This window comes from Macaca fascicularis, chromosome 2 (assembly GCF_037993035.2).
Source record: "Macaca fascicularis isolate 582-1 chromosome 2, T2T-MFA8v1.1".
Classification (NCBI taxonomy): domain Eukaryota; kingdom Metazoa; phylum Chordata; class Mammalia; order Primates; family Cercopithecidae; genus Macaca; species Macaca fascicularis.
Window position 1 is genome coordinate 100,104,052 of NC_088376.1, and position 15,775 is coordinate 100,119,826.

The window sequence follows — 15,775 nt, forward strand, 5'->3', positions numbered from 1 at the left end:
GGTGCTCCTAGGGAGAGTTCCACTGATGGTCTGAGCTGCATAGGGAAGTAAGGCAAGAAAGAGGTAGCAGAATCAAGTGTCATGGAGTACTAAGCCACTTAGTTTCTTTTTTTTTTTTTTTTTTTGAGGCAGAGTTTCGCTTTTGTCACCCAGGCTGGAGTGCAATGGCATGATCTCGGCTCACCGCAACCTCTGTCTCCCAGGTTCAAGTGATTCTCCTGCCTCAGCCTCCCAAGTAGCTGGGATTACAGGTATGCGCCACTGTGCCCAGCTAATTGTGTATTTTTAGTAGAGATGGTGTTTCTCCATACTGGTCAGGCTGGTCTCGAACTCCTGACCTCAGGTGATCCACCTGCCTCGGCCTCCCAAAGTGCTGGGTTATAGGCATGAGCCACTGTGCCTGGCCGCCACTTAGTATTTTAAAGTTAGTTAGAAACTCACCATCTTATGCAGGTCAGTAAGAATAGGGCTAACACGTATTGAGAAGTAACCAGGCATTGTGCTAAGAGATTTATGATGAGGCCGGGCGCGGTGGCTCAAGCCTGTAATCCCAGCACTTTGGGAGGCCGAGACGGGCGGATCACGAGGTCAGGAGATCGAGACCATCCTGGCTAATATGGTGAAACCCCGTCTCTACTAAAAATACAAAAAAACTAGCCGGGCGAGGTGGTGGGCGCCTGTAGTCCCAGCTACTAGGGAGGCTGAGGCAGGAGAATGGCGTAAACCCGGGAGGCGGAGCTTGCAGTGAGCTGAGATCCGGCCACTGCACTCCAGCCTGGGCGACAAAGCGAGACTCCGTCTCAAAAAAAAACAAAAACAAAAACAAAAACAAAAAAAAAAAAAAAGAGATTTATGATGGTATCCATTTGATTGCATTATTGCTAGCAATGAATGCTCTCATTTAACCTTTGAGGGGGATTTTCTTTTTCTTTTTCTTTTGTCTTGAGACGGAGTCTTGCTCTGTCACCCAGGCTTGAGTACAGTGGCGTGATCTACTGCAACCTCTGCCTTCTGGGTTCAAGCAATTCTCCTGCCTCAGACTCAGCCTCCTGAGTAACTGGGATTACAGGTGCCCTCCATCATGCCTGGATAATTTTTTTTGTATTTTTAGTAGAGACAGGGTTTCACCATGTTGGCCAGGCTGGTTTTGACCTCCTGACCTCAAGTGATCCACCTGCCTCAGCCTCCCAAATTGCCAGGATTACAGGCGTGAGCCACTGCGCTCAGCCAGGGGACGGGGGATGATCTTAAGGGTGTAAAAAGCTCATACAAACTTTCATTCCTTCTGTGGGCTCTTCAGAAAGTTCGTGTATGGGGTGTGTCTACATGTGAGCTCTTCAGAAAGCGTGCTCATGTGTGGGGTGTGTGTACATGCATGTGTGTGTGACAGTGGTCTACTCATGTTCTTTGACCGTGTCGGAAAATATTCTGACACTCTAGTCCTAACTTTGGTTGTTGTTGAGACCGAGTCTTGCTTTGTTGCCCAGGCTGGAGCGCAGAACACAACCATAACTCGCCGCAGCCTTGGCCTCCTGGGCTGAAGTGATTCTCCCCACTCAGCCTCCTGGGCATGTGGGGCCACAGGCATGCACTACCACACTCAGCACATTTTTCCATTTATTTTTGGTAGAGATGGGGTCTCACTCTCACTGTGTTGCCAAGTCTGGTGTCAACTCCTGGGCTCAAGCGATGCTCCCACCTTGGCCTCCCAAAGTGCTAGGATGATAGGTGTGAGCCACCATGCCTGGCCATTTCGAATACATAGAATAAGTTCCAGGAGTAATTCATATGTTGAAGAGCAATTATAGCTAGTGTGGTAAATGTGAAAGTTTAGAGAAAGATCAAGCTAACTGTGGCTTTGGTGGTTTTATTTGGGCATCTTAGGAATGCCCACCTCCTCACCTTGCTATAGTAATTCAATTTGTTCCCTTGATGCTGTAGGCATCTCCCTACCTGGATGTTCCAAACTGACATTTAGCTGTGAGAAGCGTTCCGTCCCAAAGAAAGAGCTAAACAAGAAGCTTGAAGATTCATGCAGGAAGAAGCTTGCTGAGTTCGAAGATGAGTTAGACCACACTGTGGACAGCCTGACGTGGAGTTTAACTCCTAAGGCCAAACAAAGGACCAGAGAACCTCTCAAGGTCAGTTTGGAAGCCTGTGCACAGCAGTGTTTGGGGGGACAGAGAGGCAATGAAGGGGGAGGCATTCAGATGACATGAGAAGCTGTGATGAATCCATCGCGAAATAGAGTAGAGCTTCTGTTGGCCATCTATGGGTCATGCAATTGGTCAAGATGTCAACATGCACAGTCCCTTTGCCTGTCATTGACTCTATGCTTTTGTATGTTTCAAAGAAAGCAAGTCAACCCAAGAATAAAAACTGGATGAACCACTTACGTGTGCCACAGAGAGAACTAGACCGACTTCTGCTTGCCAGAATGGAGAGTCGGAATCACTTCCTAAAAAACCCCCGTTTTTTTCCTCCTAACACTCCATATGGAGGCAAGTCTCTTGTTTTTCCTCCAAAGAAGCCAGCACGGATAGGAGAATTCCAGAGTACAGAGCCAGAACAGAGGTATGCCTTTCCCTGACTTGAACTCTCAGAAAACCTGCCTCTTTAGAGTTAACCTAGATGGTCCTCTGTTTGGTCTGGCTGTAGAGGTCCCTAGACTTCCGAGGCAGAGTAGCAGTATCAGAACAGAGCAGGGCTGCAGGGTCACCTACTGATGTGGCCTTTGGACCTTCTCCAGAGTCCTGGGTTTATGCTTTTCTGACCTGCCAGGGGTCTTGAGAAATAGGGGTTGGTGTTGGCCTTTTATTTACATTGGAGGAATCTGGGTCAAATGGAAGCAATCCTATTAGAGGCATAGGTCTTGAATAATAACAGCATTTGAAATTTGATTAATTATAAATAGTGTAAACTGTGATTTTTCTTTAAGAGTGCTTTGCCTATATATAAGTAATTGTCCTTATGAAAGTAATGAGTTGCTTCATGGGTTCATAATTTTAATAAGCCTAAAACTATTAACATTTCTTTATTAGACCTCTAATTTTTTTTATTAAGGAAAATTAGATACAAAAACTAGCTGGGCGTGGTGGCATGCACCTGTGATCCCAGCCACTTGGGAGGTGGAAGTGGGAGGATCACCTGAGCACAGCGATGTAGAGGCTGCAGTGAGCCAGGATTGTGCCACTGTACTCTAGCCTAGGTGACAGAGTGAGACCCTGTTGGGAAGATAAGAGAAGAGAGGAGAGAAGAGGAGAGGAGAGGAGAGGAGAGGAGAGGAGAGGAGAGGAGAGGAGAGGAAAAGATTAGAGAAGACAAATATTTGAGATACCTACATTAAAAACCCAGTTACCTATTAGTGTTTAAACATGTAGAGTTTTTCCTGTGCATATTGAAAATGAAATATGTCTTCATAAAGATTGGATCATACTGTAAAATTATTTTATAATCTGCATTAACAATAAGATCCAAGAAAACCCCAACAAATGGCATATTGTGAATGTCTTTGATGACCTTTATGTATTTATTTTTACATTAATCAGTCACTGCCTACTATTTCATTGTATGGATGAAACTAACAACCTTCTCCCTCTTTTCTCATCCCACAGTTGTGCTGATACTCCAGTGTTTCTAGCTAAGCCACCAATTGGGTTTTTCACAGATTATGAAATTGGTCCAGTTTATGAGGTAGACATTCGTTTCTTTACAGCTCCCACCCCATCTGCTTTCTTATTTTTAAAAAGTCTTTATTATGGAAATTTTCAACTGTACACAAAACTAGGGAAAAGACTATAACAACTCCTCATGTGCCCAACATACAGCTTCAACAGTTATCTACATTTTGCCAATGTGGTTTTATCTATTACTCCTACAACCTCTTCATGTGTGCGTCTATATGCACATGTATGTGCTGGAGTCATGTAAGGAAAATATGATATCACGTCATTCTTCAGTTAATACATCAATTAGTATCCCTAACAGATAAGCGTTTTAAAAAGTAACCATAGTACCACTGTCACCCCCAGCCATATTAATAATGATTCCTTAATATCAACTAATATCCATCTATGTCTGATCTTCATTTGTTTTAAACAAAAGTCAATTTATATTTGGTTTCTTTGCATCAGAAATCTAAACATTGCATTTGATTAAAGTACCTCTTAATTCTCCTTTAGTTGATAATAATTCCTCTCCCACCTCTTGCTTTTTAAAAATGCCATTTATTTGTTGAAGAAACTGCAATTCCATACACCCTGGATTTGGCTAATTGCATTATTGTGGTGACTTTAAACGTGTTCTTTTATCTTCCGTATTTTCCACAAACTGGTCATTATATAGAGAGATTTGATGAGATCCAAGTTCCACTTTTCCTCTTTTTTGACAAGAATACTTCTTTGGTGGTACTGTGTATTTCTTATTGCATTCCATTAGGAGGACGCGTGGGATCTGGGTTTCCCATGGTCAGTTATGAATGGCATCAGGAGGAAGCGTGGGATCTGGATTTCCCATGGTCAGTTATGAATGGCATCAGGTGTTGAAAGTCTGATTCATTCCCTATAAAGTTCTTATCAAACTTGCACTTAATAGTTAACAGCCTAGATGACTGCCAAAGGGCTTACAAAATGGTAATTTCTAATTTTATTATTCCATTTACATTTATTAGCTTGATTTTCCATTTAAAAAACAGAAACAAAACTTTCCCTCTAACTTTGATTCCTATCTCCTCCTCTTTCTTATACTTTCCTGATATCTATAGGTAACTATTTCTATTAGTTTGTGTTCTTCCATTGTTTCTTTTTGAGCCGTAAGCAAATACGTATACATATTTGAACCCCCTTTCCTTCTTACCGTCCTCTACGTCTTAACAGTACATCCAATAATGCCTGCAAGAGCAGAGACTTTCTGCGTTCCTTTTTCCCAGTTTCTTTCTTTTAAAAGCCTCCCACCATCTTGGGGAATCAGGTCGAGACCAAGCTTAGCCGTCGCCAACTCTGCTCACCAGGTGCAAAGACAACTAGGCCTAATGATAACAATCCCTTCACACACACACGGATTGCACTTTACAGTTTAAAGAACACTTGCATATCCATAATTCTTTAGGAATGTCTCAACCACTCATGGCAAAAAGCAGACCAATATGGTAGCTCTACATGCTGAACATTAGAGGAAGCATTTTGCTTACTCCATGGACTTAACAGTAATGTGTTGTCTTTTGCACTTCTTCTGTGTCTGGGACTTCTGTGTCTGGCCATCACATTTTAAGGACAGTTGTAGAAGCTGGCAAACACCCAGAGGAAGGGAGCTAAAATCATGTCAGGGAGTAGAATAGGGAAAAGGGAGAGCTGCTCATGGACATATGGAAGATATTCTTCTTCAGGGCTTGCAGATGCCTGCTGTGGAAGCCTGTGCTCAGAGCCTGGAGATCCTGAGGCTGTAGATGAGGTAGACATAGACTGCCATGGAACAGTCTTTCCTCTGATCTTTGCCTACTTCTCATCCCTTTGATGTTCATAACAGTTATTTACCCAGATAAACTATAAAGTGTAAGGATAAAAACATTACAGATTTTCAGTCCTTAAAAATTTATGTCCCATGTACCCTTTCTCAGGAGCCTCCCAGGGAACATTCTTCTCTAATAGAAATGAGGAAACCAAAGAAGAGAAAGGCATAGAATGTGGTACCAAGAGATCCAACATAGGGGAGAGGTGAAGGAAATCTCCAGGTTAATAACTCTTAAGAGATTTTGCAGTTAATATTGCTGCAAAGCAAAATTTCCCAAAGCTCAGCAACTTAAAACAATCATTTTATCATGTTTACAAATTCCTTGGGTGAAAAATTCAGACAGAGCACAATGGGAATGGCTTGTTCCACAATGTCTGAGGCCATTGCTGGAGAGAGTCAGTGCTTAGGAGTGACATAAAAGGTGGGGTTGATGCTGCTGATGCTGTTGTAGATAGACTGCTGAGGCTGTCTACCAGAACATCTGTCTACACCACATAGCTTCTCTATGTGGGCTGGCCTTCCTTATAGTATGGCAATCTCAGGTTAATCAGACTTTTACATGACATGCAAGTGAGTATCTGCACTTTTTTTTTTTTTGAGATGGAATCTTGCTCTGTTGCCCAGGCTGGAGTACAGTTGCAAGATCTTGGCTCACTGCAACCTCTGCCTCTTGGGTTCAAGCAATTCTCCCACTTCAGCCTCCCGAGTAGCTGGGATTACAGGTATGCACCACCACACCTGGCTAATTTTTTATATTTTTGGTAGAGAGAGGGTTTTGCCATGTTGCCCAGGCTGGTGTTGAACTCCTGACTTCAGATGATTCACCTGCCTCGGGCTCCCAAAGTCCTGGGATTACAGGTGTGAGCCATTGTACCTGGCCAAGGATCTGCACTTCTAAGTGAGTATCCTAGCAAGCAAGAAGGAGATTGCATCACATTTTATGACCTAATTTTGTAAGTTGCACAGCACTACATTCTTTGCATGCCGTAGATTACAAACAAATCAGTAAGGTTGGTCCAGATTCAAGGGAAGATATGTAGACTTCATCTCTTTTTTTTTAAACCTTTTTTTTTTTTTTTTGAAATAAGGTCTGGCTGTTGCCCAGGCTGGAGTGCAGTGGCATGATCTTGGCTCACTGCAACCTCTGCCTCCTGGGCTCAAGCAACTCCTCCCAACTCAGCCTCCCGAGAAGCTGGGGCTACAGGTGCATGCCACCACACCTGGCTAATTTTTGTATATTTTGTACAGAAGAGTTTTTGCTGTGTTGCCCAGGTGGTCTCAAACTCCTGAGCTCAAGCAATCCACCTGCCTCAGCCTCCTGAAGTGCTAGGATTACAGGTGTGAGCCAGTGTCCAGCCTAGACTTCATCTCTCATGAGAACAGTGTCAAAGAACTTATGGATGTGTCTTAAAACTGCTACAGAAGTTATCCTATATGATAGCAGTAGGTGTAGTGGACAACTAGCCCAGATTAGAAGAGGCCAGAAGGCTCTATGAGAGGTAGATTTATGAAGATGACGTTGGGAAGAGTCCCTGATACATCTGGATATTTGGGGGAGATATTCGTCGGGTGGTGGAGAAGGATTGAATTATTGGTAAGTACAAAGCAAACAAAATAATTAGTTGATTATTTACTCCAGGAAAACCAAAAATTGTACAAGGCAGGGAAAGGAATGACCTCGTGCTCAACTGTGAATAGCATTACTTAGTAACTTGAATATAACATGAATTACTAATCTAACCAGTAGTATGATATAACTAGATTGGAAAGATGGGGAATAGGAAGGGCATGTCATATGGTGAGTCAGATATGGGAGACGGAAGAGAGACTATCCATATCCTCCATCCATAACTAATACCTAAAACTGAACAAAACTAGTATACTATTTGGAGACATGGAAATAAATACCAAAATAATCAGCTAAAGGAGGAAAAAGTGTTTATCTTTGGGGAGTGGGAAATGGCAGGGTGGGGCCGGGGAAGAGGGCGGTATTTCTATTTTCAAAACCTTGTCGAACTCTGACTCTTTAAACCATGTGGCTGTCCAACTTAGAAGAAAACAACTTAAAAAAAACAAAAAACTTTCCACAAAAAGAAACACCAGGCCCAGATCATTTTGCGGGTACAGACTATGAAACATTCAAGCTATTCTCTATTTATGAAACTGTTTCAGAGACTAGAAAAAGAGGGAATGTACCATCGTTATTATGTAATAAGCCTAATTACCTTGACACCAAATAAAAACATATAACAGTCTTGCTTAAGAACATAGGTGCAGAAATACTAGGTAAGAAACAGCAAACCAAACCAAACAGTAAGGAACAACACACACACACACACACACACACACACACACACACACACACACACACACACGGAGTCAATTCTTTGAAACCCAGGAATGCAAGGAATGTCTTCACAGCAGGCCTTGAGTTGGCAGTTGGCTTTCCTAAGCCTATTATTTTTTTTCCTCCAAAGCTTCCAGTGCTGTTAAGGAAAGCCAGCCCGTGCCACAGTCCTTATAATGATCACTGTCCCAAACCTTGCAGCCGCCACAGCTACCATGTTTCACTGCCTGGCCTTCCACCTGCTCCTCATTTCAGCTGACTACTAGTGAAAGCCTTGGTAATTGTGGCGATACCATCCCATGGTGCTCACACCCTAGTTCCCACCAGCTGTTTCACAGGTGGATTGGTGTAATATGTAGTGTTGGCCAAAAATGGATGTAAATGCTGATTTAGGAATACAAACCTATAAATAAAAATATGAAGACATACTTCATATTTATGTCGATTTTTATCTGGTGGGGGGGCTCTGGTAGAGGATTTCAACTTTATCTGTAATGTTTTATTTCTTAAGCTGGGTGATGGAAACATGGCTTCTGTCATGTTATAATTTATACATTGTTTTCTAGTGTAACATGTCACAAAACATTAACAAAAGATGTGTACTATTGGGAGAACCCAATCCCGATGTTTAACGTGGGTTCTTTTCTATTTCCTAAATGTCTCGACTGGGTTGAGAAATAAAGGGAAAGAGCACAAGAGAGAGAAATTTAAAGCTGGGTGTCCAGGGGAGACATTACATGTTGGCAGGATCCGTGATGTTCCCCCAGCCGTAAAACCAGCAAGGTTTATTAGTGATTTTCAAAAGGGGAGGGAGTGCATGAATAGGATGTGGGTCACAGAGATCACATACTTCACAAAGTAATAAAATATCACAAAGCAAGTGGAGGCAGGGCGAGATCACAGGACCACCAGATGAGGTGAAATTAAAATTGCTAATGAAGTTTCAGCACGCATTGTCGTTGATAACATCTTATCAGGAAACAGGGTTTGAGAGCAGATAACCTGTCTGACCAGAATTAGGTGGGAATTCTCCTCATCCTAATAAGCCTGGGAGCACTACAGGAGACGGGGCTTATTTCATCCCTTCGGCTTCGACCATAAAAGACTGGACGCCTTAAAAGGGGCCCTCTATAAGCCTACCTTCAGGGCGCATTCTCTCTCAGGGATATTCCTTGCTGAGAAAAAGAATTCAGCGATATTTCTCCTATTTGCTTATGAAAGAGGAGAAATATAGCTCTGTTCCATCTGGCTCACCGGTGGCCACTTCAAAGTTACCTCTCTTGTTACCTGAACATCGCTGTTATCCTGTTCTTTTTTTAAGATGCCCAGATTTCATATTGTTCAAACACACATGCTCTACAAACAATTTGTGCAGTTGATACAATCACAGGGTCCTGAGGTGACATTCCTCCTCCTCAGCTTACAAAGAAGATGATGGGATTAAGAGATTTAAGTAAAGATAGGCATAGGAAAACACAAGGGTATTGATTGGGGAAGTGATAAGTGTCCATGAAATCTTCACAATTTATGTTCTTCTGGTGCGGCTTCAGCCGGTGCCTCTGTTCAGGGTCCCTGACTTCCCGCAACAGCGTACCTGTATTGCTGTGCTACACACTGTGTTGGGTGCCTTTGGAGGGTTAGGTCTAGACCTTGCCCTTGGTGGTCTCCCAATCTGGGGTGGGAGAAAAGAAAGTGGGGTTTAAAGGGGTGAATGGGTTACATAAGAGGCCCAATTACATCCTGACATAGAGGTGCCATAACACCTTTCGTGTCCATGGGAAGAATGGTTCAAAGAGATACGTGGTGAGGAAGACAGTAAGTAAGAGGGGAGGTGAGCAAAACTTTGGAACCAGATATCCTAGGCTCAAACCTCACTGGTGCCTCTTTGAACTCCAGTTTCTTCAGCTGTGAGATAGAAACAGTTCCCACATTTCCTGGTTGTTGTGAGGTTCAGGAGGCACAGAGCAGATGCTCATAAATATTAGTTATTATTTTAAACAATAGGTCAGATCTATTCCTGCCTTCATTTTTACCTTGCATTTTAATTATTTATTTTTAAAATTTTAAACTAATTTTTTGTGTGTGTGTGTGGAGACAGAGCCTCTTCACGTTGTCCAGGCAGGTCTCAAACTTCTGACCTTAGGTGATCCACTTGCCCCAGCCTCCCAAAGTGCTGGGATTACAGGCGTGAGCCACCACACCTGGCCTGTATTTTATTTTTTACTATGGAAACTTCCCAAAACAAACAAAAGTACATAGGATGGCGTAATGAATCCCCATGTACCCCTCAGCCAGCTTCGACCATTACCAACATGTGGCCAAGCCTATTTCATTTCTACTTCTTCCCCCTTTCCATATTAGAGTAAATCCTGAACATTGTATCATTTCGTCCATAAGTGTTGGTGTCTAAAATAGATCATCTTACCTTTCAACAGATGGTAATCGCGCTGCAGAACACCACCACGACCAGTCGCTACCTGCGAGTCCTCCCACCTTCCACGCCATACTTTGCTCTAGGACTGGGTAAGTTCAGTATCAGTAAGTTCAGTAATAGTAGTGGTAGTAGTAGTGGTGGTATTAGTAGTAGTGGTAGTAGTAGTAGTGGTGGTAGTAATGATGGTAGTAGTGTTGGTAGTAGTAGTAGTGGTGGTGGTGGTAATAGTAGTAGTGGTGGTGGTGGTGGTGGTAGTAGTAGTAGTAGCAGTAGCAGTAGTAGTGTAGATTGCCTCAAAGTCACTTGCTGAGCTTGCCACCAGTTGCTGACTCCCGCCCTGAGTCCAGAGCCCAGCTCCAGACTCCCCCCATCAGCAGTCCCTGAGGGCCCCTCATGCTTCACCAGCAATGCATCCTCAGAGCCTTGACAGCTCCATTCTCCTGACCGCCTCCACACAGGCACTGGTGCTGCCATCTCCCCACTCCTTGTGCTGCCACTCTCCTCAATCAGGCCCTCTCCACTCCTCACTTAAGTGCCTGCAGCAGCCCCCAGTCAGCCTTCCTACTTTAGTGTCACAGTGTTTGTCTCAAGAACAACTCTGATCATGTCACCCCTGTTCAGAAATCTCAAAAGTTTATCTGCTGCCCACCATAGAAATTCTAAGCCATAGGGCCAGGCATGGCCCCGCCTGACCTTTCCAGATGGATAGGGTCATCTCCCCCCAGGCTCTGGCGTGCTTACCTGGAGTTGTCACCCTTTCAGCCTGCTCCCGTCGCGTGCCCTTATCCTGCTGTCAGCACTGCTTTGGCCCAGAAGGCACTTACAGAGCCAGCCCTGGTCGCGGCTGGGGTCTGTACCAGCTGAGCTCAAGCCCTGGTGGCTGGCTGCTGCCTGGATCCTCACTTGTCACTTTTGTCATGCACAGGGATGTTCCCAGGAAAAGGTGGAATGGTGGCTCCTGGAATGACCTGCCAGTACATTGTCCAGTTTTTTCCTGACTGCCTTGGGGATTTTGATGATTTTATTTTAGTGGAGACCCAGTCAGCTCACACGCTTCTGATCCCCCTGCAGGCCCGGAGGCCACCCCCCGTGCTGACATGTGAGTGTGCACCGTATCTTCCCACAGATTCAGTTAAGGTTGGAGAGTCCCCATAAGGACTGCCTGCCTCTCACGTTCCCTTTGTAGCAGCACGCAGCTTGATTCTCTTGGGCAGGGTCCGTGGGTCCTACAGAGGAAACTGCTAGCAGCTTCTGTAGCTATCCACAGTGTCAAGCCATGATTATCCTGCTTGCTTTTGGGTTTTCTCAGTGGAGGTTGACTCACAGCAGAGGAGGAGGCCAACAGTCCAGCTAACCCCACCATAGGTTTTGCTGACTTATGAATACCCCTGAGAGGACCTGTGCCACAATGAGCAAGGAATAGGTGCCTGTGCACCCTGAGGAGTCCTAACAGGTGTTGTCCTCGTGGCTGTAGGGGTAGGCGTCCTTAGCAAAGCTGGCTTCAGCTGGGCTCCCTCAGTGACAAGCTTCTCCAGCTGGGCATAGGCTGGAATTTGGGACTGTGATCCCCCTTACTTCTGCCATAGTCCTCAAGGGCCATGCTGGATGGCCCTGGCTGAGCATTAATCCACAATGGGCACTGACTGCTGCTGCTCTAGCCAGAAGTGAGTAGAGTCCCATGGCACTATTGCCATGTGGCTAGCAGCAGCCTGGGCAGAGCCCAAGTGGGTGCAGGGTCAGGACATGTCCCCACTCATCCTCTCTGCGTAGGGTGCTGGGCTGGGACCAGCTGTCCTGATCTCTGGCTGGACCTCAGGAGAACCATGACAGTAGGGCCCATTCAGAGTGACCTGTTGTTTCTCTTGCATATATTCTTCTGTGGATACAGTGTCACCGGTGTTGGACTGTGGTTACTGCCTCATTGGGGGAGTCAAGATGACCAGATTCATCTGCAAAAATGTGGGTTTCAGTGTTGGCAGGTTCTGCATTATTCCCAAAACAAGCTGGCCACCACTAAGTTTCAAGGTGAGTGATCACAGGTTGCTAACTGGAAAAATTACAAATCTATCAAAGGAAATAACCCCCAGAGGAACTTGCTAGAGTATACCTATGATTGGAAACACGCAGAACGCAGAGTGTTGTAAACTCTCTATGCAACTGCCACAACCTGAATGAGAATGGATGTATAAGGGGACCAGTGTTACAGTCCTGGTTATGTCAGTAATACCTGTACCACAGCCGGGCGCAGTGGCTCACACCTGTAATCCAAGCACTTTGCGAGGCCGAGGCGGGCGGATCACGAGGTCGGGGAATCGAGACCATCCTAGGTAACACGGTGAAACCCTGTCTCTACTAAAAAAATACAAAAAATTAGCTGGGTGGGGTGGCACGCGCCTGTAGTCCCAGCTATTCAGGAGGCTGAGGCAGGAGAATGGCGTGAACCCGGGAGGCGGAGCTTGCAGTGAGCTGAGATCGTGCCACTGCACTCCAGCCTGGGCGACAAAGTGAGACTCTGTCTCAAAAAAAAAAAAAAAAAAAAAAAAACTGTACCACGCTGGGCAAGCGGTATCACCTCTCTTATCCTTTAAGCCCTGGCTCAAATGTGACTGCATTCACTCATTCAGTCCTTCTTTATTGTAGCAAATGACTGAATAGTTCAGAGGTTACAAACTGGCTGCCCTTTGGCCAAATTCTGCTGGTATTTATTTGGCACAGCACTTAATATTTTTTGAGCCAACATTTAAAAATAAGGAGATTTGGCTGGGCTCAGTGGCTCACACCTGTAATCCCAGCACTTTGGGAGGCCGAGTTGGGCAGATCACCTGAGGTCAGGAGTTCGAGACCAACGTGACCAGTATGGTGAAACACTGTCTCTACTAAAAATAAAAAATTAGCTGGGTGCGGTGGCATGCATCTGTAGTCCCAGCTACTCAGGAGGCTGAGGAAGGAGAATCACTGGAACCCGGGAGGTGGAGTTTGCAGTGAGCCAAGATCGTACCACTACATTCCAGCCTGGGTGACAGAGTGAGACTCTGTCTCAAAAAAAAAAAAAAGGAGATTTTACATAAAGTTCTACATTTTCAGTCCTTTGAAAAACTGGAAGATATGCAGGCCAGGGCCGGGATTCACGGTGAGCCTGTTGGCCAGGGCTGGGGGCAGGCCCTGTGTATCCTGTCCTGAGTGCCCTGCTCCACCAGTCCCAAGAGCATCCCAGCACTGACACCATCCATCAGCATGCTCACACCATTATTTTTCTCATAACAAAGATATTTATTTGTACCCAGAAAACAAGGGCTACATCCAGAGGACGACATTTCAAGATGTTCCAAGAAAGACATTTCACCCTTTTCTGTTACTGACCAGGGTCTTGTAAGCATGGGTTTGTGTCCCTGGCATGCTAAGTGGCTTCTTGTGTAGGCACTGGGGCTGCATCTCTCATGACTTAAGGGCTTGTAGCCAGGGGTGGGTCAGGGTTGGAGGCACATATGCTAGTACCCATGACACAGGGTGTTACTGTAAGGAAAGGACAATGTGCTTTGGGAGCCCAGGGGAGGGCCCGCCCACTCAGCTCACCTCCTGAGTAAGACCTTCTCACATGCCTGTCACTTTGTGTCCCAATCTCTTGGTGATGCTGTTCCTTGTACCTCCTGCCAGTGGTCAGCTCTTCACAGATGTTCTAAGACTTACTCTCCTTAACCTTCAGAACCTCACCTGGTACCTGGTGATGGCTGAGTAAATGCTTGAGGAATGAATAAGCCTCAGTTTCTGCATTACCACGTGACTGGATGATCCTTAAGTTCCTTCACGTTGCAAAATGGACGTTTGAAGGAGAGAAGTTTGCAATCTGAATACTGGCTTTTACAATTTCTTCCACACGGTTGTGTAATCTGCTTTTCTTTAAGGCCATTGCAACTGTCGGCTTTGTTGAGCAACCTCCTTTTGGAATCCTGCCTTCGGTGTTTGAGCTGGCCCCGGGACATGCTGTATTAGTGGAGGTAGGTAATCAGACATTGGCATATATTTTCTCAACTGCTTGCATTTGTCTCCATTTTCATGACTCAAGTGTCCAGTCCCATCCCATATGCCAGCCTTAGTGACTTCTGGGGAGACACATATTCTTGCATTCTCTAGGGTGATGTCAGATGTCATTTGACTGTCTTATGAGCATTTTCACAAAGCAAATGCAGATAGCCCTAGCATTGCATCACAAACTTGAGCCTTGCTAGTCCACACCTTTAGTCTGGGAGCCACCTCCACCAATGCCCAAGCTGCCTCCAAGATCTTCCCTTGGTTCTTCAGTCTCTACTGGGCCTTCCGTCCCCCACGCCCCTCTATCATCTGGTACCTGCTTATTGTGGTTATCATGACTTTTGTCTCACTTTCCTGCTTCATCCCCAGTTTGTATGGTCAGCAAGGCCCACCTCCCTTAGGCCTCATCCTGAACCTCTGCAGAAGCTCTCAGCGGTCTGCCCCTGGCTATGGGCGTCTCCTTTCCTAACTGGCCCCTTTTGCCGCCTCCCTTCAGCTGGTCACACCTGCTTGCTGGTCCCTAGAGGTGCCCATGAGAAATGGTGCTGCTTCCTGTCCCTGCTGTGGCATACTGCCACTCTCCCCAACTCCTGGTCTAGGAGTCTGGCTTCACTGCATGTGACTGGGTGTGGGGCTGCCACAGACATGCTTGGCCTTTCACACTAGCCTGCCAAGGGAGGCACCTGACGTTCAGGAGCAAAAACTGTCTGGCTTCTCGGGGGTGGATTTGGCCTGTGCCATATCACCAGGTAGTGAGATCCAGCAGCCCTTATTAGCTCTTAAACTCAACTGCACATTGCAATCACCTGAGAGACCTGGAAACAACACCAAGGCCCCACCCCTGAGGTTCTGAGTTCACTAGACTGGGCTGTGGCCTGGGTACAGGACTTCTGAAGTCCCCCAGGGAATGCTGGTGTGCGGCCAAGTTGGAGTTCGACTGCCACGCTCTCAGGAAGGGCTTCCTCTTATCAGCTGCTTTCCAGTTTCAAGCGCCCAGTGGGTTCTGGAGCCCTAGGATGTGGCTCTCTTATTCAGGTCCCTGCTGATCTAATCCCTGATGAGAACCTAGTTCTTGGGATTGAGACTGAGCCAGTTCAGGGGCTTTGTCAGGCCTCATCAACTGCTGAGGGGCAGGTTGGGTCCACAAGGCCCATACACAGGCCAGGTTCCCTGTTCTCTTGGTGTAGTCCAGGCCTTGTCACAGGCTCATCAAAGCGTTAAGGAATTGGAACTGCTCTGCCCTGGACATCCCCCTCATCCCGTCCTCCTGGGATCTCCAAGTAAAGGAAGAGGGTAGCAGCAGGACTCTTAGGGGAGCAGCGAGGGAGCCAGGAGAGGCTTTCCCCTTTGCCTTTCTTGAGTATTTTGTTTATTGATTGTTTAGGGTTTTGTCTGTTCCAAAATGTATTCATAGTTCCAAATAAGAAATATATTTGCATGATTAAACATTCAAAAGA

General features: G+C 45.7%; 1 protein-coding gene across 3 annotated transcripts in view; it reads left to right on the forward strand.

Annotated features, from left to right (window-relative positions):
* The window catches only part of DLEC1 (DLEC1 cilia and flagella associated protein), a 66,796-nt gene that overhangs the window by 18,208 nt on the left and 32,813 nt on the right, over window positions 1-15,775 (forward strand). For all 3 annotated transcript variants that reach the window (XR_006696132.3, XR_006696133.2, XM_005546657.5), the window contains exons 4-10: window positions 1,942-2,141; window positions 2,354-2,574; window positions 3,615-3,693; window positions 10,291-10,378; window positions 11,215-11,388; window positions 12,178-12,314; window positions 14,192-14,284. Coding sequence is in view for 1 of the 3 variants with exons in the window: in XM_005546657.5 (XP_005546714.3) it covers window positions 1,942-2,141; window positions 2,354-2,574; window positions 3,615-3,693; window positions 10,291-10,378; window positions 11,215-11,388; window positions 12,178-12,314; window positions 14,192-14,284 (992 nt within the window). In the remaining 2 variants the exon portion in view is untranslated. The remainder of the gene's footprint in view (window positions 1-1,941; window positions 2,142-2,353; window positions 2,575-3,614; window positions 3,694-10,290; window positions 10,379-11,214; window positions 11,389-12,177; window positions 12,315-14,191; window positions 14,285-15,775) is intronic.